At 29.0% G+C, this 26380-nt stretch overlaps 1 protein-coding gene and 1 long non-coding RNA gene across 2 annotated transcripts; both read left to right on the plus strand.

The window, feature by feature from the left end:
- The first annotated feature begins 12233 nt into the window (after positions 1-12233).
- LOC136085690 (uncharacterized) lies at positions 12234-15099 on the plus strand. The gene is made up of 4 exons (XM_065806996.1): positions 12234-12295; positions 14137-14369; positions 14468-14696; positions 14824-15099. Exons 1-4 carry the CDS (start codon positions 12234-12236, stop codon positions 15023-15025), a joined length of 726 nt encoding a protein of 241 aa, XP_065663068.1. The 3' UTR covers positions 15026-15099.
- A 3275-nt stretch (positions 15100-18374) lies between these two features.
- On the plus strand, positions 18375-21308 carry LOC136085820 (uncharacterized). Its single transcript, XR_010641206.1, has 2 exons — positions 18375-18788; positions 21087-21308. It is a non-coding gene; the product is annotated as an uncharacterized LOC136085820 (long non-coding RNA).
- The last annotated feature ends 5072 nt before the right edge of the window (positions 21309-26380 follow it).

The raw sequence follows: 26380 nt of genomic DNA on the forward strand, positions 1-26380 counted from the left end.
ATTAAAACAACAAATATTCTAATATATACAATAATGTATAAAAATTCAAATAAATACCTTTCTAGTTTACAAAGATACAAGATGTGCTCTACTTGGCAATTGATGATGCTTGACTTAATATCACTGTCGTTACATAAAACAGTTGCTAATTCACAAGTACATGATGAAATATCAAAGAGTTTAAAATCAATATCTTATCTAAAATCAAATCTTGATACTCCTTACTTTTAGATTTACAACGTCCTCGGTTTATAGATTTTACTCTTTCAAAAAGATTTCTTAATTTTCTTAAGATTGAATTTCTCTGAAGAAGAGGAAAACGTGGGTTTACTTTATTCCACAAAGTACTAAGAGAATTCTCAACCTCTTCTAGTAGATTCTGTTTTGAAATATTTTGGTTATTGTGTTCAGTGAAATAAAAAAACTGAATTACTTGACGAAATGTTGGTAGATCAGCTGAAGGCATTTCTGATGGGAGACCTCCGTATTTTAGACTATTTTCCAAACGAGTTTTTTCTGAATTTGCTCTTAGACATTTTTTCTATAAATTGTTTTGGTATTTATAAATTTTAATTTCAAAATTACCTAATAACAACAAAACAATGCGCATGCCCACTTAGAAAAAAAAAATCAAAAAATGGCGGTTTTCCTCGAAAATAAATTGTCTTTATAAATGTACATTTTTGTAAACCAGCCATTTTCCAGGCATTATTAGCAAGTACATGTTATATATTTTATTATTATTTTTTGATAATCTATTTACTCCAAGGTTACTATAGTTTTGATTCCCAAATCACTCCACCCTATTATCCACCTTCTTTTGACAAGGAACTGATCGTGTATAGTGTTAAATATAACATATTAAAAAACTGGCTGCCATTGAGTGCCATTTTAATAATGAGACTAATTTTTATGGAGGAATGCGTGGTGCGACATTAAACTATGTTAATAAATTAATGTCGCACCACGCATTAATGGTCATGGAAATTAGTGAATTAACATTATTTAATAGCACTAATTACATTTTAATGCAATGATTTTTTATTTTAAATATATGCTTTAAAAGTTACTTCTCATTCCGTTTGATGATAATCTCAAAGTTTTATAAAATAGTCCTCAAAAAACTTTCAGCTGTTATTACTGTACTTTTTTTTTACAGAGTCTTCCAAGTCTTCAAATATGGAATTTTCAAGAAAAGATATATTCTTTATGGTGAAAGACAGTTTAAAAAGTGAATATAAGTTCATCATTGATGTTTTGACAGATGCAATTTTCTAAAAAACGGAACATGTGATACAAGTAGGCGAAGATGAAATGTCATTATCACGGTTATTTTCAAATTTTCGATCGAAATGGAGAGCAGCAGGAAGATGGGAAGATTTTTTTCTGAAAAAAAATGAAGAATGGTTGAAGGGCACCATACAATTTTCAAAATTATCCAATACTGAATGCACAACACCTGAGAAGATTGTGAAGAGTGATAATAAAAAAGGAACATGTGGGCGACCTTCGCAATCCTTTGCTTCATCTAGTGAAAGATCCCAGAGGCGAAAGACTCAAGAAGTACGTTCTACTTTTTCTACCATAATACCTTGAAGTAAAAAAAAGCAAAAAAACATTGTTATCCATTCGTTGTGTACACAACTGTTAGTGAGTCGTGCGCACAGATTAAACTACAGGCTTTACTTGATCATACCACATCTAGAATTAAACAACTTCAGGCTGATGTCATTGATACTCTAAATCCGGAAATTCTGAAAAAATTATTACGTTACTGTAAATGGGGATGTGATGGAAGCAGCGGTCTAAGTGTTTATAAACAAAAACTTACTGAGACTGGAAAATCTGATGAAAGCATTTTTTATACTTCTCTTGTACCTTTACAATTAATACACAACAACCACGAGACGGGTGAAGCAACTATTGTGTGGAAAAATCCTAGACCATCATCTCCGCGATTCTGCAGACCAATACGATTGCAGTTTGTACATGAAGATGTACAGTCAACATTGAAAGAAGTTACCGACATTGAACTGCAGATTGAGGGTCTTGCACCATATGCTAATGAACAAAATGGAAAATCCATTTTAGTAACTTATTGTATGTCATTTACGATGGTAGACGGTAAAGTCTGTAATGCAGTAACTGGTACCACTTCTACACAACGCTGCTTCCTGTGCAAAGCTTCCTCTAAAGAATTTAATGACATCAACAACATTATAAAAATGGACATTACAACAGATAATTTATAATTTGGCATATCTACATTGCATGCATGGATTCGTTTTTTCGAGTGCTGTTTGCATCTGTCGTATAAGCTAACAACTGAAAAGTGGCAAGCTCGTCGAGAGGAAGATAAAAAGAATGTTAAAATACGCAAGGAAGAAATACAGACTCAATTTAGGATAAAACTGGGACTTATCGTTGATCGACCAAAGCCAGGATATGGAAGCTCTAACGATGGAAATACAGCGCGCCGCTTTTTTCAAAATGCTGCTATATCTGCTGAAATAACAGGAGTCTATGAAAAATTAATTCACCGATTTCATGTTATTTTGCAGGCAGACTATTGTGTAAATACCGACCATTTATTTGTTGCTTTACATCCGTGGTATTACATGCCTACATCTGTACATAAATTGCTGATCCATGGAGCAGAAATTGTAAAGTATGCCTATTTACCGATTGGACAACTTTCTGAAGATGCCCTAAAGTCACGCAATAAGGACATTAAAAACTTCAAATTACATCATTCAAGAAAATGCTCAAGACAATCGAATATGAGAGACATTTTTAATAGGCTCTTATTAACATCAGATCCATTTCTCTCGAGCATCAGGAAATTGCCCCAGAGACCAGTAAAATCTCTACATCAAGAAGCTATACAAGTGTTAAAACAACCTGAAGTCACCAGACAAGGAACGATTTCGATTTAGATACAAGTGGTTAAACATCAGATTCCGAATCAAATGATTCAAACATTGATGAATATGACATACGTGATTTTTGTTACTAGGATTAAAGAAACAATTTTTTTACATATATTTGTGAATCTTTTACCAATTTAAAAAAAAATAATAAAATTAAAATTACAAATTTCTGTTTTTTTATTAATAGTATAAATTTGAAAATAATTTTGCAATTTTTTTGCTCTAATTTAACTGAATCATAAGCAATGACCTTGAAAACCAAACTACATGAGATTTCATATTTTCAACGTATAAACAGTTTTGGCCGCCATATTGGAGCCGCCATTTTGAATTTTTTAAATCTGACCTCAGATTGCTAATCAGCGACCTCGAAAACCCTTATGTAGGTAATTTGGGAATTTTGGCCACAAAATCAGGATTTCGTCCCACTGTGCGTCCGTCCGTCCATTTAAATTAGGTACGTGTGCAAAATTTTTAAACTATTCAAATATTCAATTATTATACATCATTGTAAAGAGCTTTAATTCAGTATTACAATGGTGAAAATTTCATAAAAAACAAATGATTCTACTAAAAGTTATGCCCATTTAAGTGACAAAAATTCATTATAAGGAATGCTTAAGAAAACTGCAACCGACTTAAAAAATTAGCCTTCGGCTTACGGTAGTTTTATAATAGAACTTCATTGTTTAGTTTTTAGCGCATAACTTTGCCTCGCTTATATTTTTATTCAAGTTATAACAAACAAAAAAAATTAAAATTGCTTAATTAAAAAAATTATTTCTATTAACAAATTAAAAAAATTATAAATAATAATAAGATAAATCAATTTTTAAAAGATTAAAAATTTTATTCATAAATTAATTTATTTTATAACTTTTTTTTTAAAGATAATACTTATTATATTACACTTTACTTTACATATATAGGCGTAGTTCATTCGTTGCGTTATTATATATGTACATACCCTACTAGAAGATAAACAGTGAACTGAGAGAAAATAATAACCTCTTTAATTATATCTATTTTTTGCGAGCGAAAAATATGACTTAAAGAAAAAGTCGGTAAAGGATGTGATTTGTGTAAGAGCAATAGTTTTGGGGAAAAATAAGGCCTGTTTTCCCAACCGTACCATTGTTATTACTCAAGCCACATAATTTTCCACTTAATCCATGATAGATACTAAAAAATATTATAATAAAAATTGTTTAATTACTTTGACAATTAGCGATAACATTTCATGTTAATTAGTATTTAGAGAGATGAAGACTTGTATTTAGAAAAAGCGCTTCAGTATCCTTTGTGTATCGCCTCGATTAACATCGAATAATACGCCCACCCCAATAAAAAAAAGAATTATTTGTTTTAAAATATACTTCATAATATAAAATTTAAACTAAATTAATTGTTTTCCATATGCTTATTAATGTTTTTAACAGAATTGTGGCTATAAAAATAGCCTAGTTTTGAAGCAAATCTAGCACTGACATCCAAAGATAGAAAAAGTCGATCCTTCGAGAATATCTAAAAAAAAAAAAATAGATTTTCAAATAAATCTATAGATCACCCTAGCACAACCATTATTAATAGAGAAGGCATATGTCCTGAAAAATAAATTATTATCTAATATGATACAAATATGTTATTACTGCATAATTTAATCTTATAAGTATAAATTAACCTTTTTCCTGACTTGTTAAAGATCCATAGAAGCAATAGTCTATTTTTCAGTTTTCATACTGTGACTTAAAACCTAGCAATGATAGATAAAATACATCAGATATTTAAAATAACTACTAAAAAAACCCATCAAAAATTAGGAAAAAAAAAGGTTTTTGTTTTAGGTTAAAAATAAATTAAAATAACTTAACTTCTGATGTATAACACATTATGTCATTAAAACAGAAATATCAATGGAACAAATTGAATTCTTCGATTTGTTGCCTGAAAAAGAAAAAATATTATGTATAAAAATAATAATCAAAAAAACTGATTTCTATACTGATTGATTTAAACTACATAACACTAACATCTTGGTGTCCATGCATGCAAAAGGTCATCTTTTTAAGTTGAAATAGTATATCAAAAGCTAGGTGATTGGCTCAAAGCCAATAGTAAATGAGCTATGGTTTCCCATAGCATGTTACAACCAAGTCAACCCTGGTTGTTGGATGTCGGTAACTACCCGACTACCTAAAATAAGATCTGATATATAAAAATAATCAATGAAAGAATTATAAATCTTTTCATAATCTTATTAACAACAAAAAAAAGAGGGTGAGGGGGCATAATATACACATTAGGCATTTTAAAAATATTGCTAACCAAGGCACTTACCTAATATCTGTAAATAAAAATTATTAATGCAAGTATATAAACTATATTATGATTTACAATAACACATACCTTATTATAATCAATTTGCGCATCATTTTTTTATGATATTACCATATTACCACTAATGATGTCTGCAGATAGTTGATATTTGCTCATTTCATACTCAACAGCATCATCATCCTCATTCTCATTTGGTTTCCAATAAGAAACTATGTATATACCACTGTTCTTCTTTTTAATGCTAAGAAGTCTGCCATAATATACATCTTGGCTGTTAGTGGCATTATCAAACCACAAGTGGCAAATACATTTTCCAATAGCAGCTCCAATAAGAATTTCTTCAATATTAGAAGCCTCATTATTTTCTTGGTCAGGAAATATTTCTTTTATCTGATTAGGCATACAATTTTTTAAAATTTTTTCTATTTTTCTCTGTTCTTTGAATTTTTTATTTTGAATTTTGTCAGCCATACGCTTTATAAGTTCTGACGTCATTTCTTTATGAGATTGTGCATTTGCAAATCGAGTTTTTCTGGCATTAGAAATAGCCTATAATGTTAATTTGTTTTGAATATCAGTAGGTTTTTTGGAGAGTAGAGCAGTTGTTTTATTTTTACAAGCACGAAGTTTTGAAGTAAGAAAGCAAAGCGTGGCATTTGGAGCTTTTTGCTTTGCAGCACTAAACATACCCATAAGTTCTTCTGAGTCAATGTTGTGAAGCCTTGCTGATTTAGTCTGGTTCATAATTTGATCATTAGAACTCATGTTAAACTGCCGCTTGTACTGCCTGTCAATGACACTAACAACAGCTTTCAGACATTCAGCTAATGTTTTACTCATTTCATCAGTTATTGGGCAAAAGCTGATTATTGAATCAAAAACAGGATCTTTAATAATATTTCCGAAAAAATCAGTTTTTTGTTTAATTAGATTTAGAGGATCCTTGCTGCTTTCAATAAGAGTATTCCGAACATTTTTGACTACCTGAATGCCAGATATGTAGTCAGGTCCCTGACCTGGTTGGATATAAAATTTTGTCATCCAAGGACCAGTCAGTAGCTTTCCAATTAAAGCTAGAGCACAGATACCTGAAAATCTTGGTACAAACTATATCTCAGACCTCCGCATAACGCTAAGCCAGAAAACAGAAATGTTTTCAATATTTCATAGTGATGAATCAAAATACCACATGTGTGAAAAAGAATGTGTAGTCTGTTACCTCTGTAGCGTGGTAGCAGTCCTCTGGGCAGCTTGTGTTGGTCCAAAAAGGCTACAAAACCCTTTGGGTCACCTTTAAATAACATAAAGTAATTGTTTTAAAGAGCATAAGGAGCATGTGAAATAAGAAGCATTTATATGCTAATAAAAAAAATATTTTAGATTTATATATCATAATTCACAAAATTATTTTCCATCTTTATAGCGAAGTTTGTTCAGCTGTAAAACAATATTTGCTGCAATGCAGTCTCTTCCAAAAAGTTTTCCTTTAGAAGTCTCTAATACTTTGAGTTAAGATTTGCATGAACTGGTCATTGTGTCCAAGGGGTGAAGGTGACAGTTTAGTTCATTTAATGATATCTGCCAAACAAGGTTTAACTTAGTAACTGTCGCATGGTTTGTTGCTACTCTGTCACTCATCGTGTTAGTTATGTTTCCAATAATAGTACTTCGCACATCAGTGAATTGTAGCTGGTAGAAATCACTATATAACTAGCAAGATTATCAACAGATTTTGTTATGTGACTCTGATAGTCGTAAGCTGTACCTCCAGGAAGTTGATCAATAGCTACAACCATGCATACTGATTCTGTTGTTAAGTGCACAACATTTACATGAACACCCTCCTGTGTTGTTGCATCAAAACCAAGTGTCAGATTTTTTGTTGAGAAAGCTATCTCAGCAGTCAGTAAGTCTGAAATTACACCTAGCTCATGCATCATTTGTTCCACAGTTGTGCGATGTGGAATGTGACTAAATTGATAGCCAGTGTGTTCTCCAATTTTACTGAGCAGAGTTGGAACACTATGTGTAGGAACTTGGCACACAACCATGTCATATATAAGTGCTCTAATATCTGCTGAGTAGCATTTTTCAGTTTTGGTGTTTTGTGTTATTTGTTGCATTTGCTCCACTTTTTCCTGTAAAATCAGTATGTCATTTTGCAGTACAAGAATTTCAGAATTTTTGTGAGCAAGTTGTTGGCTTAACATAGCCTTTTGATAAGATAAGTTGCTTTGGGTAAATGTCAACTGTTGTTTTAAAATAAAAATGTGATTTTGAAGTTTCTTTAACTGTAAATTCAAATATTTTTCAAAGATTAAGGATTGTCTTTTCTTTGCGAGCAATAACCTGATTTAGATATTTAAGTTGGTATGGTCGGGCCTTTGCCTTTTCTCTTAACTCTTTTAGATCCTCTTTATGCTTTTTTTTTTTATTTGCCATTTCATTTGCCAAAATGGTTAACCTCTTTAGCAAAACTTTTTTCCTAGGACTTAACTGATCAGCTCTCAACCTGGGTAGTAGTGGTTCATGAGAAGAGGTTATTAAAGTGGGACCAGATAAAGGAGATAAATGATTACTATTTGATACAGATAAAGCACTGATGTGTTGAGAAGGTAAAATAGAAGAACAAGAAACAATGTCACTTGAGTTTGTGGTTGAATGCAATGGTTGTGGCACAGCAGATATTGATTTTAGGTATGCAAAGAGCATGTTGCAGATATTAATAAATTGTTCAGAATCCCTTGAATAATTACGAGCATAGAATTTGGATCTATTTACTAGTTGCACAATCTGACTTTTACATATTTTGAAATTAAAAAGTTTATTGACTATTTCAACAGTTGTTTTAAATGATTCATTGTTGGATGTGAATATATTTAATATATGTCCATTTCTACATTCAACATTTAAATAAGTTGGCATTGTAAAGTTACAAGCTAAATAGTTTTTGGCTTCACCATAAAATAGATGACTCTTTTTAGGTCTCATAATGCTCTAAAAAAAAAATTTAATAATCATATTATATAATAAATATATATAATAAATATATATAATTATAATAAAAATTTAATAATTATTTTATTGAAACAGCTTTAATTATTATTACACTTTTTTTTAAATAAAAAAAGCTATACAACATGCAACAGAAAAAAAAATCAATTGAATCTTAAATAAAATATATATAAACAAAGAAATAGCATAGTGTGTGTGTGTGTGTGTGTAAATCATGTAGGTACGTGTGTAAAAATTTCAAACCATTTATTTATTCAAGTTTTATATATGGTTCGAAAGAGCTTTAAATTTGTAATAAAATGGTGAAAAATTTATGAAAAAAGAATCATTACAAAAAAAGTTATGCTCTTTTAAGTAACATTATTTTTTATGAAGCATTGCTTAAGAAAAATGCAACTTACGTATAACGGCTAACGGCAGCTTTGTAATAGAATCATTGTTAATTTGCGCTTAATTTTGCATAGTAAAATGTGCAAAACGATTAAAAAACGTAATTAAAAAAGTTTTGAATTTAAGTAACAAAATATTTTTAATGATTAAAACGTAATAGTAAAATTTATAACAAAATTTTATAAAATATGCATAAAAAAATATCGCGTTTTTTTGCAATATATATATATATATATATATATATATATATATATATATATATATATATATATATATATATATATATATATATATATATATATATATATATATATATATATATATATATATATATATATTTTTATGGTTAAGGGTATATATATTTATTTTATTAAATATGCACCAAGGATAGGATTTCTATAGCGTATGTTTAAATGCATATAGGTGATCTTTAAATACATTAAAAGCCTTAGCGTTTTCGCCTTATTTTTATCGTTACTAATGATTTTCAATGAAAGATATATATATATATATATATATATATATATATATATATATATATATATATATATATATATATATATATATATATATATATATATATATATATATATATATACATGATTATCATGTTTTAAATACTTTAAAAAAATCACCAATATTTTTAATAAAGTTTCATTTTTCAAAAAAAAAACAACTTTTTAATTAATAAAAAAGTTCAAATATACAAAATGCTCATAATCGTGAATCGCCCTCAACCCCCCACCCCCACAACCACTAAAACAGAAGAATATTTGGTACCTTTACTGCGTGCAAAAATAGAGTATGAGCGTGTCATTATTTTTTAATGAAATTTGGCAAGTACATAGAAAATAGATATATAAAATTGACTGGAAAGTTAGAAAAAAAACCCATCATGTCTTCAATGTCAATCCACTTCCAGAACAGGAGCAAAGTTTTCAATAGCAATGAAATCACTAAAAACGTTAGTAACTGCAAAAAAAAAAAAAAAACTGCAATAAACTTACAACACTCTACTTTTAAAATTTTATCTAAGTCAATATAAAATTCTAAAAAAAAAACGACAAAAATCCATCCTTACTACACCTACTTCGAGCACGCGGTGAAAAAATGGTCACAGATTTTATCTTTAAAATCGGTGCCGTAAATCGAAGATACGCACGTACCTATTTAAATTCTAAACGTCTTTTGAACGTCTTTTTCGCGTCCAATAAATTTTTCGTCCAATAAAGATCCAGAATGCTTTATTAAATCAAAATTAAATTAGTTAAATCACGCAATATCAAAAATCTTAAAATGTGCAGTTGAGTTCTGGAACTCAAAAGAACAAAGAACAATCTTCAAGGATGTTCTTAAAAATAAAATTCCTAGATCCTAGAGATTTTTTTTGAAACGTTTTATTTACCTTACTTGTAATATATAGTGGGTGTTTAACAGATATATAAATTAAATTAAAAAAACTTATTTTTTAATACACCTATCCGATCGGAAAAAACGCGTAGAAATATTGAGGTCTGGATCCAAATTGTATGGGTAAAATAAAAATAAAATTTTACGTACCAAGGATTTTTAAGCTAACATTGGGCTTTCCTTTTGTTTAGATCATTTATCCTAAGATAAACTCATAATGGATTTAGATTTAATTAATAAAATGAAAGTTTATGAGTTAAAGCAGTATTTAAGACTTCGAAATTTGCGTGTTCTGGAACAAAGAGGTAATTGGTTGCTCGTGTATTTTCTGCAATGGAAAACTTTATTGAGCCTATACTAACTCAGTTAGTACAGGCTTTTTTTTTTGTTGATATTCATCTTTAAGTTCTTCGACTGCCTCGGTAGCAGTTAGTAACTGCTGCTGAGGCAGTCGAGAACTTAAAGTCAAAGAGCTTAAGTCGAGGCAGTCGAAGAACTTAAAGACGAATATCAAAAATAACTTTTAATTAACATTGTTAAATGCAGTGATCCGTTTATCTTATTAGATGGTTGGTTACCTGAAGAGGACAGTATTAAACAATGGCTAATGGTTTTGTATCCAGATATTTTAACTATTTGATGTTTAACCCATCTGAATTAGGCAGCAATGGCTTAAATGATTATAAAAATTTTTAGTTTTTAGTTTTTATAAAACAGGCTGGCTTCAAAAACTCTCATATCACTGTATAAGTGAGGAAGTCCATTTTGTGCAATAAAAGGTAAAGGCAGACATTCACAATGTATTAATGGTACAAGCCATAAACTGTGGTTGATTATAGAAAAAGAAAATGCAAAAATCTGATCTTGTCACTGTACATGTATGGCAGTAATGAGCCAAACATGTAACCATGTTGCTGCAACAATGTTTAGAATTGAAGCTGCTGTAAGAATGGGCTTAACAAATTCAGCTTGCACAATGGTTTCAAGTCAATGGCTTCCAAATGGAAAAGATGTTTTACCTGTTAAAATTAAAAATCTAGATTTTAACAGAGAAAATGTTTCTCAACATTTAAAAAAAAAAGACCATTTGTAGACAGTTTGTATAAGAAATTTAATTCCATTTATAATTATTTTACTAAACTTAATCTTCAGGATGTTGCAAAAGCGTTAAAAGAGTTAATGCCTAATTCCATCATTTTTAATGCTGTCTCGAAACCAGATATTGACTTTAGTTTAGAAGTAGTAAAAGACATTAGTACTTGTCAATCAAATCTAATGAGTGTTAATGATATACTGGTAATGTCAAAAGATATATTATCACTTGAAAAAAATATAACACTTCATATGACACTTAAAAATATTGAAGAAATTGAGCAGTTAACCAAAGGACAAAATAAAAACAAATACTGGTATCAATATAGAAAAGGTGTTATAATAGCTTCAAAAAGTTACGATATTTGGACAAAAATAAACAAATTAAATAAAATTGATCCTGATATGTGGGAGTTAAATCAACTTATATCTGGCATGTCATTTATTAATTCAAACATACATGCAATAAAGTATGGCAGGGAAATGGAACAGAATGCTGTTAATTGTTTTTATGAAATTTTAAAAGTCAATCATAAAGGTGTAGCAATCCATGATTGTGGGTTATTTTTAGATAGAGATATTCCCTTCATTGATGGTAGTCCTGATCGTATTGTTACTTGTTTGTGTTGTCCACATGCATGTCTTGAAGTTAAATGCCCATTTTCTATAAATTACTTGTCCCCACTTGATCTGAGCGTAAAACTTCCATATTTGATTAAAAATGATGTTGGTATTTCTTTAAAACAAAAATCCTCCATATTATATGCAATGCCTTGTACAAATGGCTGTTACAAGGCACCATCACTAATATTTTATGGTGTGGACACCTCATGGAAATTTTATTGAACATATAAAATTTGACAATAACAAATGGGAAGAAATCAAGTGTAAATTTATAGACTATTACTATAAATATTATTCGAGCACAATTTTTATTCATCACTAAGCTTTATTGAATAATTAGAAATTGGATTAAACTTGTTATGCAAACTGTCTTCAAGTGGTTATTCAACTTATAATCAACCAAGCTTTATGGCTTGTGTCATTAATACGTTGTGAATGTCTGAAAGCAAGAATGGTTGGGAAAACCATTGGCCATTGTTTAATACTGTCCTCTTCAGGTAACCAACTATCTAATAAGATAACTGATCACTGCATTTTACATTGTTATTTAAAATATTTTTTGATATTTATCATTTAGTTCTTAAACTGCCTCAGTAGCATTTAGTACAAGCTTAATAAAGATTTCCACTGTTACAATATATGGTAGTTTGTTTTTTATTTGAAAAGGAAAAATAAATATGGCTGCATATCTAGAAATTTCTGTTTTTTCTATTAAAATTCTGATTCTGGCTGCCTTAGCTCCCTTAATTTGCGTTTCAGCCCCCCCCCCCCAAAATGATAAAAGTGACAACTATGTCAATATTATATGACTGTTCCTTTTTTTATATTACCGAAATCCTGGGATTGTCCAATATCAGTTCTGGCATTTCGAGAATGAACGTGCAGGGCGATTAACACTCCCTTTTTGTAGCCCTCTCCTACCATTTGTCCTCTGTATTGAGTAAACTTTGTTATAAAGATCAAGCAATAAATTTATTTGATACTATAAAATGCCTCTTTTTTGAAAAATCTATGGTTCGTGAGTTATAACTGTTTAAAGTGGGAATTACGGCATAATAAAAAAAATTAACCTTATGGACTCGTAGACATAATATATCTTTAGGAAAGTAATTCAACGTGAAGTAAATTTTTTCTTACTTCCTTACGTATAGTTATTAGTGTTGGATCAGAAAGGGGCTAGGGAAGTGAAACTTGTTGCTCTTAAGGTGGTTGTCTAATAAAAAATATGTAAAAAATCATTTTTGTTATTAGTGTAGTTTAAAAAAAAAATTTTTGCTCTTTCAGAAAATATATACTTTTACACATGTTTTTTAATTAGATTTTTCCAAAATTTACTTTCTATAATGATATGTATTGGTTTGTTCCCTTAGCAATGCCCTTAGCAACAATGTTTTTCTGTAGTTTTTAAAATTATTAACCAAACTTGATTATATAAACTTTCTTGAGAATGAAGAAACTTAAAGCATAAAAGGATTTATTGATAAAGAAAAACACCAGGAAGGTGGAAATAATTACTCTAAACGATCATTTTAATTTTTTTATTTTTATTTTTATTTTGTAGTTTTCTGTTTGTGATATTTCAGACTTAAAACAAGCAAATCTCAGCTTCTATGAATTATTTTTTAATGAAAGTTTCAGAGTTTGTTCATCTGTATATAAGTTATTATGTGAACCAGAATCTATATAATACTTTAAGTATTTTAGGAGTTACGGGATAGATTTTGTTGAATTTTACCCCTTTTTTGATTTCTCCAAATACGAAGAGCTACCATTATGGATCTAAACATAATTATAAGTTTTTACTGGTTCACCTAGGAGGTCATGACCACTGTAGTTTATTTAAACTTCTTCTTGGCTTTATGTTAGCAATGGTAGGTGTTCCAACCACAAAATACATCGAATATACACAATCACTGTCGCATAGATTCCATTTTTTCTTATTTTTACCTTCCCTTTTTAATAAAACCTTTCACTTTTCTTTTTCTCTAGAATTTTTTTTAAAGAACTCGGAAAACAGTAAAGATTGAATGGAAGATTACAACTACATTGATCTTTTTTCAAACCTTCATGAACATTACATTCTTGTAATTGTAAATTTTCTGAAAAAAAAAATGCTAATAAGTTTGGCATGCGTTTTTTACCCCCAGCAAGTCTTGGGTCAGGAATCCCTCTCCTTCCTCTGCCTTTTCAGAGCAGGTTTAACACTGGTAGTAACGGATTTTGTTAAGTTGCTAAAATCTTAAATTTTGTTCATTTTTATTACGCGTGTCCGTGTTTTTATTAGATAAACCACCGTTTTATTTGATGCTTATGCTTTTAGTACTTGTTTTTTAAATAGTATAAGCAAACAATCCAAATATAAGCAAATAGATAATTATTGGAGTCAAGTGGGCACTATATGTGATGAAGCTGGCAATTTAAAATTTCCTCAGCTGCTTGCACTTGTTAAGTGTGTTTTATCTCTTAGTCATGGCAACAGTTCACCCGAAAGAGAGTTTTCTATAAATAAGAGGTTTATAGAAGCTTACAGTACCAACTTAAAAGAAGTCACTATTATTGCATTGAGATTAGGTATAGTTTAAATAACAATATTTTTATCTTTTTCATTTTTTTGTATAATTACAACATTTTATGATAAATAGTTTGATTTATTGCAACACTTTTTTTAGTTAAAGATGAACTCCACCTACTTAATCAAGTAGGTGGAGTTATAAATTTTCCAATAACAAGTAACTTAATTAAATGTTGTAAAGAGTCTCATCAAAGATATAAAGTTTATTTGGCTGAGCAAACTAAATCAGTAAAGGCTGAATCAGAAAAAGTAAAGCAAACAGAGTTGCTGACAAAATCTTTACAACAGCAAAAAACAGATTTCGAACTTATTGAAACAGATATAAGGTATATTGTTTACCATTATTTTAATAAAATTTGTATATTTTCTTTATTTTGTTGTTTGAGTTTTGTCATTGATTAAAAACATAACAAATAGGACATTTATTGAATATTTAAATTTTATTACATAAAGGGTATGCAAAGCTGGCATCGTGGTTGCAGAAACTGCTATTGATGAAGGTAATGGAAAACTTCAGCAAGCACTACTCAAAGTCAAGTTAGATAAAACTGTATGCCAAACTTCACGAGCTATGATTGACATGGGAATAAAGTGTAAAAGAGAATTACAAATAAATCTTGACAATTTAGAAAAAAAGAAAAAATTAGTGAAATAAAGTTCTAATGAAAAAACATTTTTTTTTAACTTTTTATGTTATTTTTTATTTAGTAAAATATTAAACTTTATAAATTTTGGAACATATAATATATTATTAAATCATATTAGTATACTATAATACTAAGTACATTTGTTTTGAGTCTATAATCTAAAAGAAACCTGTTTTAATGCAAGATAGTTATTAAAACTAAAAGTAAACTTTAGCAGTTAATGTTGTTAACATAAGTTTGTGTCGAGTGTATTGTATTGACTAAAATTTTGTTGTCTTAGTTATATATATATATATATATATATATATATATATATATATATATATATATATATATATATATATATATATATATATAAATATATATATATATATATATAATTTATATATATATATATATTTATATATATATATATATATATATATATATATATATATATATATATATATATATATATATATATATATATATATATATATATATATATATATATATATATATATATATATATATATATATATACAACCCGTAGATGTTGTCCGAAAGTTTTTTACATATTTTGTTGACAAAAAGTAAAAATTAAAATGCAAGACCGGATTTTTTTTTTTTTATTAATTGATAGACTGCCTGCCCCAACCAAACCCTCAGTCGATGTAGCAACACTCCCTTGCGGGTCAGGCTAAAAGATAGTAGATGTAGCAGCATTCCCTTGCGAGTCAGGCTATTTGTCAGTCGATGTAGCAGCACTCCCTTGCAAGTCAGGCTATAAGATAGTCGATGTAGCAACACTCCGCGCATGATTTATAGTAAAAATAAAAATAAAAACATTTTATTAAAAAAAATAAAAATAAAAACATTGTTTATATTGTTAAAAACATTCAGAATGTTTTTAAAACATTCTGGTCAATTAAATTTGCGTTTTTGTTGTTTTTTTAAAAAACGATTTATTTGTAATTAAATTAATGGTTTTTACTTTCGTCCAACACGCAAATGTTGGACTGAAGTCAAAAGTAATTAAAAGTGACGTATGTGTTGGCGTAAGAATCACTTTTTTCCTTCCGCTCTTCCCAAAGACAACAAACTATAGATCTATATATATATATATATATATATATATATATATATATATATATATATATATATATATATATATATATATATATATACATATGTATAATATATATATATATATATATATATATATATATATATATATATATATATATATATATATCGATACAGAAATTGATACAAATATTGAAAGAAATAGTTTAAAACTGAGTATATGATGTACTATATATATTTATACTAATTATATACTTGGTTCTTGATATAGTATATCAAGTATAGTACTTGATATACTATATCAAGAACCAAGTTTTGACTATTTTAAAGATTTAGACATCGCAGAATCTCATGATGAATCATATTTTTCATAAGGAAAACCTATTAATGATACAGAGAGTTTATCCTGATAATTCAATAGAATTCAATACCTTTAATTGACAACTTTTAGATTGTGCAATTTAAAATAATTGGACCAGTACATTAGTTAATGAACTTCTTGAAATATTACAAAATCAAGATTTGGAACTTCGTGAAGATACAAGAAAAATTCTGAAAAACACCTATAAGTATAACTAAGTTATACTTATAGGTGTTTTTAAAGTTTTCCCTGCATCTTCGATATAAACAGTTATTAACTGTTCCTGAAAAGTGTGGTTGTAATTACTCTTATTTTGAAATACAGGCAAGTATTAAGAACATTTTTTTTGAATTTTATTATTGATGGTTTACCTTTATTTAAATTCCCTAGTAAACAATTGTGGCCAATATTAGCTTGCTTTGATTATTTTAATATTTGTATTGTTAGCATTTATGTTAATGACACCAAGCCTTATTCAGTAACTAAATACCTATTTTTTTCTTTGAGTTAAGACAATAATACAAAATGGTTTTCTATATAACAAAAAGTATAAATGTAATTGGCAAGTCTTTCTTTTGTGCGATGTTCCAGCTAGATTGTTTTTAAAATCTCATAATGGTTACAACTTTTGTGGAAAGTGTTCTATTTATGGAACTTGTAAAGGAATAATTGTGTTTAATAAGGACATTTTCTACCCACCTATCTCTTACATAAATCAACTGTTACAACTGGTTTAATTTTTAAATTAAACTCATTTATTAGTGACTCACCCTACTCTTTTGAAATTTGAATCTTTTCCACAAAAAAAATCACACAAAAGAATAAAGACATTAGTTGTACCAGACATGTCAAAGTCTGCTTTAAATAACCTTTTAGAAGATAGATATAAATAATATCTCTATTTTATTTATCGTTCTTTAAAAATTCCAAAAAAACAAATTGTAATTAAAGTCAATATTTATATTTATTATTTGATAAAATTTATTTTTTAGTTACTTATCCAACTTTAAATAAGAATGAGAAAAATGTACTTAAAGATGGAAGTGAGTTTATATTTTTTTCTATATGAATGAATTTTTTGATAATTTATGGTTTTTAGTTTATATTTAGTAAAAAAATATATAATACAGCAAACATTTAAAAAGGAATTTCAGTGGGCCTTTATAGGCATTTTAGGTGGTTGCAGTTTTGGTCATCGTATACTTAATGGACCATTAGTGGCAGCAGCCAAAAGTGGATAACATAAATAACCACTATATCACTTGATGGAATGTTATCAGCTGGCCACTTAAGTAATTTACTAAGTAAACGATGAGTTAAGCTCCATTTAACTGCTCAAAATGTCTATATAGGTCCACTGCAAATCCACAACAACAATGTTTGCTGAGAAAGTTTCGATATGTAGTCATTTATTTATTGACATGTATTTTCAGGGTTCCCAATCCTACTTAAAAACCTTAAATATCCTTGGAAAAAATCCTCTTTAAAAGTCCATAAATAATCTTAAAAAATGTTAAAATTTGACTGCTCTAATTTACTTTTCTATAAATTTTATTTGACTTATTAATTAATAATTTATTTGTAAACATATATGTATTGATTAAATACATGTTTGTATTTAGTAATATTGTGCTACAATTTTGTTTGGTATTTTAAAAAGTCACATTACATTTATATGTATTTAAATATACATTTATAAATCTATAATTGATGTGTTTGAAGTTTTTGTATTTAATTTTGTTTTAGATTAAAGAAATTTTATTTGATTAAATGTATTTAACCCTAAACTTGATTTTTATAAAATTGATATATATATATATATATATATATATATATATATATATATATATATATATATATATATATATATATATAATAGCATATTTTTATTTTTTAATTAACTAATATATAGGCTCATTTAATTACTTAATTAAAGAATGATGATATATAAAAGCGTTTAAAGTTGAAAATAGTTTTGATCTTTACTAGTGTGATTCTATCGCTGAGTTTCTTGAATATGATCAATCACTTTTCAATACAAATTTTGCAAAAAAAGTGGTCTATTTTTTATTATGGTTGAATGTTTAGTTTTCTTTATAAGGGTAAATACTATCATAAGTTACATAAAAAATTTTGATCTGTAGTTATATACATGTTGCACACTTTACACGTACACAATATTATCGAATTGATCAAAACACTAATGAATTATCCTATCCCCAATATAACTTTCACTAAATCGCCCCATATCACTTATACTAGTGAATATTTTGAGTTTTGAAATAGAAGTTATTAAATGTTGGTGGCTCATGATGCAGTGTAGTTGAGAAGAGCATGCTTTCAAAGTAAGTATAATTTTTCTATAAAATGAGCATTTTTTATACCATAATTTTATATGTGTGTGTGTATGCGTGTGATATGTGTTTGTGTGTGTATTAAATATATATATATATATATATATATATATATATATATATATATATATATATATATATATATATATATATATATATATATATATATATATATATACACAGTATTGGACAAAACATTTGCAACCAATATCCAACAATGCTAAAAAGTGTTCCTAATTTTACATGTCTTAAAAACGAAACGAACTATACTACCACAGCAAACAGTTCAGGAGTCTGGAGTCATAGCATGCCATGACATGAGCAATCAACTGACAGGTGACAGCACACAGGCAGAATTTCGTTGACAAGTGCCATTTTGCAGCGGACAAAACAAGTGGAACTTTATAGGTTTGTTTCATTTTCTTAAGTCTCGTCCGTGTCAACGTCACGGAAACTTTTTAATAATTAAAGGAAATATCCAGAAGTTTCCAGAAGCATGCAGAAGCTTCCAGAAGTTTCCAGAAGAAGCATCTGGAAGCATCCAGTAGTATCCAGAAATATCCAGAAACATTCAAAAGCATCCGGACGCATCCAGAAGCATCGAAAAGAAGCATCTAGAATCTTCCAGAACAGGTTCACACAGGTTCATTTTACTATATAAGAGACATGTAAATCGACATGTAATTCAGTCAGTATATGGAAGTCAATCAGTATTATCAAGACAGTTTATCTAAGTGAGTTTTATCAAAGTGTTTTATCAAAGAACATCAATACGAGAAGTGAAATACTACAAGTGTTTCATTACATCAATACAGTCCACACCCAACCAAGACGTTGTGTTCCACAGAGCATTATTGTATCATCACAAGGTAAATGTAACACGGTAAGCCTTAAGAAGTGTGATTATTTATTTTTATTATTTTTATGACTTCAAGTGCAAAAATGGCCCCCGACAGTCTTGGATTGGAACTAAGAAAGAAAATTATTGGGGATTACGTAAGTGGAATGTCACGAAAAAGTATTTGTAATAAATATCACGTGAAAAAAAGGACCATATCAAGACGATGTTCACAATATCGTTCTACGGGGAAGTTGGCAGCAGATAACAAAAGTGGAAGACCGCGTTCCACCACTTCTAGAGAGGATTCTATGATCGTCAGATCTGTCAAGAAGGATCCCTGGATATCATTAGTTGAGATACAAAAGCAATTAGAGCTGCCTGTATCGGACCGAATAATCAGACAATGTGCTGTTGAAGCCAGATTGTTTTCTCGATGCCCTGCAAAGAAACCGCTGATTTCACTAAAAAACCAGAAGAAAAGACTCCTGTTTGCTACATCTCATATTGACTGAAATGTGCAGAAATGGCGAACTGTCCTGTTCAGTGATGAATCGAAGTTCAACATCATTGGGATCAATGGCATTTGCCGTGCACGTCGACAGGCCGGAAAACGCCTCGATTTACGTTACTTCCATAAGACCGTGAAGCATGGTGGAGGCAATGTAATGGTCTGGGGGTGTTTTTCTGCTAACGGTCTAGGTCCAATACATCGAAACAATGGAATAATGGACCGTTTCATGTATAAAAATATCCTGAAAGATGTTATGTTACCTCATGCTGAATGGAATATGCCAATAAAATGGGTTTTCAGCAAGACAACGATCTGAAACACACTGCAAAAATAGTCAAGCAGTGGTTTCAAGACAACCACTTATCGGTGATGGATTGGCCGCCTCAATCTCCGGATCTCAACCCTATCGAGAACCTGTGGGAGATCGTCAACCGCAGAATTAATCGTTAAGGTGTTCGTAATAAGGATCAACTGTTTGAACAAATCCAAAAGGCCTGGGCAGTGATTCCACAAAATTTCATTGATCACCTGATCGAATCTACGCCTCGAAGATGCAAGGCTGTGATCGACAACAAAGAATTTGCCACAAAATATTGATCGCGAAATACAGCTTGGTCAACATTTTGTCAAGTTGCACTTGTTATGTCCAGAAGGAAATCAACTTTTTTTAATACTTTTGATTAATTTATTAATTTTCGTGTACAAATAATGAACTTTGTGATGAATAAAACTTGAAGAACTTTATCTCTAAACAGTTACATAGTTATTTCTCTAAATTGAAAAAATGCAGTACTTTATATAAAGAAACTAAATTAGCATTATTTGGTTGCACTCGTTTTGTCCGATACTGTATATAACGTCATAAAGTGTGTTATAAAGGTTCTCTTTATTCCTTTCTCCTTCATTTTTGCATACTTATCTTTACAATTTTTTTTAGGTTTAAGACTGTTTACCTCATTCCTACAGCAAAAAAGAACTTTAAAATGCTGTTGGGAATATTCTAAAGCGCGCACCTGATTCTAAAAAATGGTGACTGACGTCAAGTGTTCGAACAGTCGGTTCTTGGAAATTAACAAGTGGATGAAGAAATTAAAAAAAAAAAATTTATTTATGAAACTTAGCACAATAATATTATTAAAAAGTTTTTATTCTGTTTTTATTTTTATTAAGCAAATTTTTATTTTTTACTTATTCTCAAAAGATTCTGTGAAAGCATAAATTTTAACCTTACCTATGACTAAAGTCATGTAAAAACACGTATTTTAGACGTCGAAATGAGGACGGCTAAACTAGGTTATTTAAAAACGTCATTTAGCGTTTCCATTTAGCACTAACGTCCTAAATTCACGACTTTTAGACGTCTCAAAAACGCGTCTCTATTCTGTCCTAAAAAGACGTCCTAACTACGTCCTAAGAAGACGTCATTTGGCGTTGCCATTTAGAACCAGCTCTGAACGTCTTAATAAAGTCGCAAAGAGACGTCTTATTTACGTCATAAAAAGACGTCCTTATTAAGTCCTATAAAGACGACACCTGGCATTGCCATTTCGAACCTGTCCTAAACGTCCTAAAAAGACGTCTTTTCGACGTCATAATAGACGTCGGCGTGTCTTCTAGGAAATATACTTCTATAAAATATGATAAACTTTTAGTAATAAAACTTAAAAAAAAGCAAGCGAGTGACTAACTACTTTATTATTTATATTTTTAGCATTTATTTAGAAAACTAATAATTTAACAGTTAAAAAAAAAACCCTACTTATGATTATTGATGCTGTTAAACCTAATTCAGCATTTAATTCATTACAAAATATAGTGAGGGTACTTCTAAATATTCATTCTGATCTGGATGTTAATTTTTATAATAATAATAATGAAATATTTCAAAATGTTAACATTTTATAACCCTAAATCAACAAACATAATTCAATAAATGGATGGAAAGATTGAATATAATTTTATTTTCATTTTTACATCCTAATTTTTGAATTATTTAAACAATTTTTATGCAAGATTGAATTTAATTTTAAAATCATTAGTCTCAGCTAGCCATGGTGAGGAACTTATCGAGACAAATAAAAGTTTTAAGTTGCTAAATTATAAAGTATGACGAACTACTTAGTGGTTTTTAGAAGCACGGAATGGGTTTGTGTGTATTTATAAGTAATATTTTAGTATATAAACTTTACAAAGATTTTTACTCAAACACTAATGACTGTAAATTGCTGTGTGTGGAAATAATAAATAAAATTAAAAAAAAAATAATAATCAACATTTTATACAGGTCACCTTTAATCTCAATAATACAACTCGAAAATCATATTAAAAACTTAAAGCGTTTATTTTGCACATGATTTTAACACATGAATATGAGTCATTCAAATACAAAAAAAAAATAATTTCTTAACCACATTTATCAGAAAGGCTCAATTCCATTAATTAATAAAGCTACAAAAATAACTAGAGAAAGCGCTACAGTCAAATAGATCAAATAATCTCTAACGAGTTCACGTCATAAATAAAAATGAAAATAATTGAATGCGACATTTCTGATCGCTTTCCCGTGTTTTTTATCTCACAAAAATGTGATAACATCTATACACAAAATTTAAAATATTACACGACAAATTAATAAAAAAAAATCCATTAAAAATTTTAATACTCATTTATCAGGCTTAAACTAGCATGACCTTCTAGATCTTGTACACAGATAAAGCATACAATAAGTTTCGTAATAATATTTAACAAATTTACAATACTGCATTTGATGAGGTTACAAAATGCGCGACAAAAAAAAAAGACGTTATTAAATCCATAAATAAAGTAGGTAATAATCAAGTCGTCATAAAAAAGCAACGACTGCATAACAAATTTCTTTAAAAAAACGACTTTTAATAATGAAACTAATTATTAAAATTAATAACGTATTTTTAAATGATTAATAAAAAATCGAAGAAATATGATTATACCGAGCAAATAAAGAAAATATAAGCATGATTGGAAAACTGCTAGGAACGTTATTAAGGAAGTAATTAATACAAAACAAACAGATGGAAATAGTTTTCCAATAATTCTAAACATTAATAATAGAATTATAACAAACAAATATTAATTTCCGAAACACTTATTAAAATTTTGTAAGTGTAGGTATTACAACGCGTCAAAAATAGAAACCACTCAGCCGGCGCATAGTGAGTCAAAATCCAAAAAAAACGGCAAAAAACCCCCCATAAAAAAAGTATTGCTGGAGATTAATTAATTTAATTATAATGTTACTAAATACCACTAAAAGTCAATAATTAACTTTTTTGTGAACATTTTTCAAGATTTCACCAACTTATACGCCTTTTTCCGAGACTTATTTATTTTATTTTATTTATCGGAAAACTCGTTCAAAAAAATCTAGCTTTTGTGTCACTCTTTTAAAATTGACATGGGTAAAAACAGTTCAAAATTTAATTTGAAGTCATATGTTTAAGATGTTTGGCAACTACTAACAACATTTTTGACAATAAATTTTGTTTTTAGTTTTTCATTACTGAGATCTCAAAAATGTGTCATAAATTGATTTTTTTAAATTAGTTTAATTATGAGTTTAGTTTAAAAACTAAACGATTCCACTAGATTCCATGGTAGTTTTAATATTTTCTCATTAATAGGTATATGTGAAAGCAGAAAAAATAAAAATCATTTGCCCAAACTTGCCCCAAATAAAATAAGACCGTTCAAATACTTCGGTTTTTTTGTGTTTTTTTTTCGTTTTTAATTAAAACTTGCCGTATAAAGTAGCGAATATTAGTTCATTGCTTTTCATTCATTACACAAATTATACATTTAGTTCTTATTAGTAAAAAAACTCATGCTCATGCAGATGGTGCTAATTATCAAACCTCAAAAACCAATATATGCAACGTTTGATGGCATAGTGCATGTTTTAAAATTAAAACTTGTGTATAAAATAACTTAAAATAGTTCATTGCTTACATTCAACATGAAAAGAATACATTTAGTTCCTATAATTCAAGAGTTAGGAATTAATCATGATAACTTACTCGAGGCTCTTCTACGTGAGTTTTGTAGACTGGAGGGTCTATACTATGAAAGTATTGAAAAACCTGAAATGATAAATCTAAAGAAAACTCTAATAATATTTAAATGTAAATTCCGATCAAAGTTGCGGAAGTGTGCAAGAACCTTGTCTAGACTTTTAGAACACGAGCGAACTTGGTTGAACAAAGATATTACTGTTAACAAAAAAAATGTTGCATCAGGTTCAGGTAGAAAGTGCAAGAACTGGGAAGATTTAGGTAATAGAAGCAGAAGATCTAAAGATATTAATAAATAAATTAAATTCGACGCAGTTAAAAAAATAGTTTACAAGCTTAAATATTAAATATTATCTTGTTTAAGGTTGCCGAATTGGCTGAACATCCTGCTGAAGCATTGGCATTAGCTTCAATAAAAAAAAAGCCACTAGAGATCCTAGCAAAATCTAGTGAAAAAAAGTGATCTTGTGAAAAGTGCTACAAACTCTGAAAAAGATAAAATCAAAAAGATAAATTTTCCGATAAAAATGAAAACCAAAGATGCCTTGAGCTTAAAAATTCAGAGTGACCTTTCTGATGAACAGTATCAAATTATTAGAAGTTCATCGATAATACATAATGCAGATATTTATCCTTCACTTCATGAAATTAAGAATGAGAGACACAAATGTTATCCTGAGGGTTTAATTGTGACAGAAACATCTGCTTCAACTTCTCTACAGGGTATATTTAATCATACTCTGACAAGGATATTAACTTTTACGGAATGCCAAGACTCTATGAGAATGTTTGCTGAAATTGGGGGGAGGTTTAAAGGTCTACTTCATTTTAAAGGTGGTTTTGATGGTGCCTCCAGTCAAAAGGTCTATAAACAAGAATACATTGATACAAATATTGGTGAAGCCCAAGTTAATGAACAAAGTCTTTTCCAGACAGCAGTTGTTCCACTTAAATTAAACATCATGAACAAAAATGTATGGTTAAATAAAAAGCCCTCTAGTACACATTACTGTAGACTCCTCCATCTCCAATATCAAAAAGAAACGGAAGAATTGATAAGAAATGAATATGAACTTTTAAAAGCAGAAATAAATAGACTAGTCAAGTTTGAAGTAAAGCTAGAAGTAGAGGAAGGCAAACCGGGTACGACTATCACATTTAAGTTCAAACTAGATTTAACCATGTTTGATGGTAAAGTGGTTAATGCCCTCACTAACACTCTGTCCTCGCAATCATGTAATGTTTGCGGAGCTAAGCCCAGTGAACTTAATAACCCAGCATTGATCAGATCTAAACCAATCAATGAAAGCTTTATATTTGGGTCTTTCTACTCTGCATTGCTGGCTCAGATGTTTTGAATATATTTTACATTTAGGATATAAATTAGACATTAAAAAAAAACTTTGTACAGATATCTGAATCAGATATCTGTACAAAGTATTTTGTCTACAGATATCTGAGACATTAAAACTGCCAATTGGTTAAAAATTAGATAAGATAAATATTTATTTTGTTTTTTATATATTTTAATATTATATAATATTAAAATATTTTTCGAACCAGATTTTCTTTTTAATTAATAAATGTTTTGGTTTGAGGAATTTAATTTTTTTAAATTAAGTCAGTCATTGTGCGCGTAAAAGTCTCTAACGCGTTTACGCGTAAATAGTACGAGCCTTAGGCACAAGAAATATTTAGATTAAAAAATATGTGGTATTCTTTTATATGGTATTTTGGATCAAAGAATTCGATTTTTTTATTTAGGTTATATTTTTTTATTTTTTTTATTTTTTTATTTTTTTTTATTTTAGGTGCCCCAAGAAATCCTAACGGTCTTGTCACAGAGCACCGCGGAAATGCATTTAACCAGGAAGTTCACGCCTCCTTCCTTACCGTGACGCGAAAATATGTCCATAGCTCGTTTCGAACCTGGATCTCCTGCTTATAAAGCAAGCGTTCTAACCACTGCGCCACGGCCGCACCATATTTTACGCGCGTAAAAGACAATTACACGCGTATGCGCGCGCCTCACGCGTCATAGGTACGCGTAAAAATTATTTTTAATGAAAAATTTAAATTTTTTGACCCAAAATACGATAATATTGATGTATCACATAATTATATATGATAGTTATATAATTTTTGCTGTTTTTTCACTTTTCTGACTCACTGTGCGGCGCATCTA

The sequence above is a fragment of the Hydra vulgaris genome, chromosome 10 (genome assembly GCF_038396675.1).
Source record: "Hydra vulgaris chromosome 10, alternate assembly HydraT2T_AEP".
In the NCBI taxonomy this organism is placed as follows: domain Eukaryota; kingdom Metazoa; phylum Cnidaria; class Hydrozoa; order Anthoathecata; family Hydridae; genus Hydra; species Hydra vulgaris.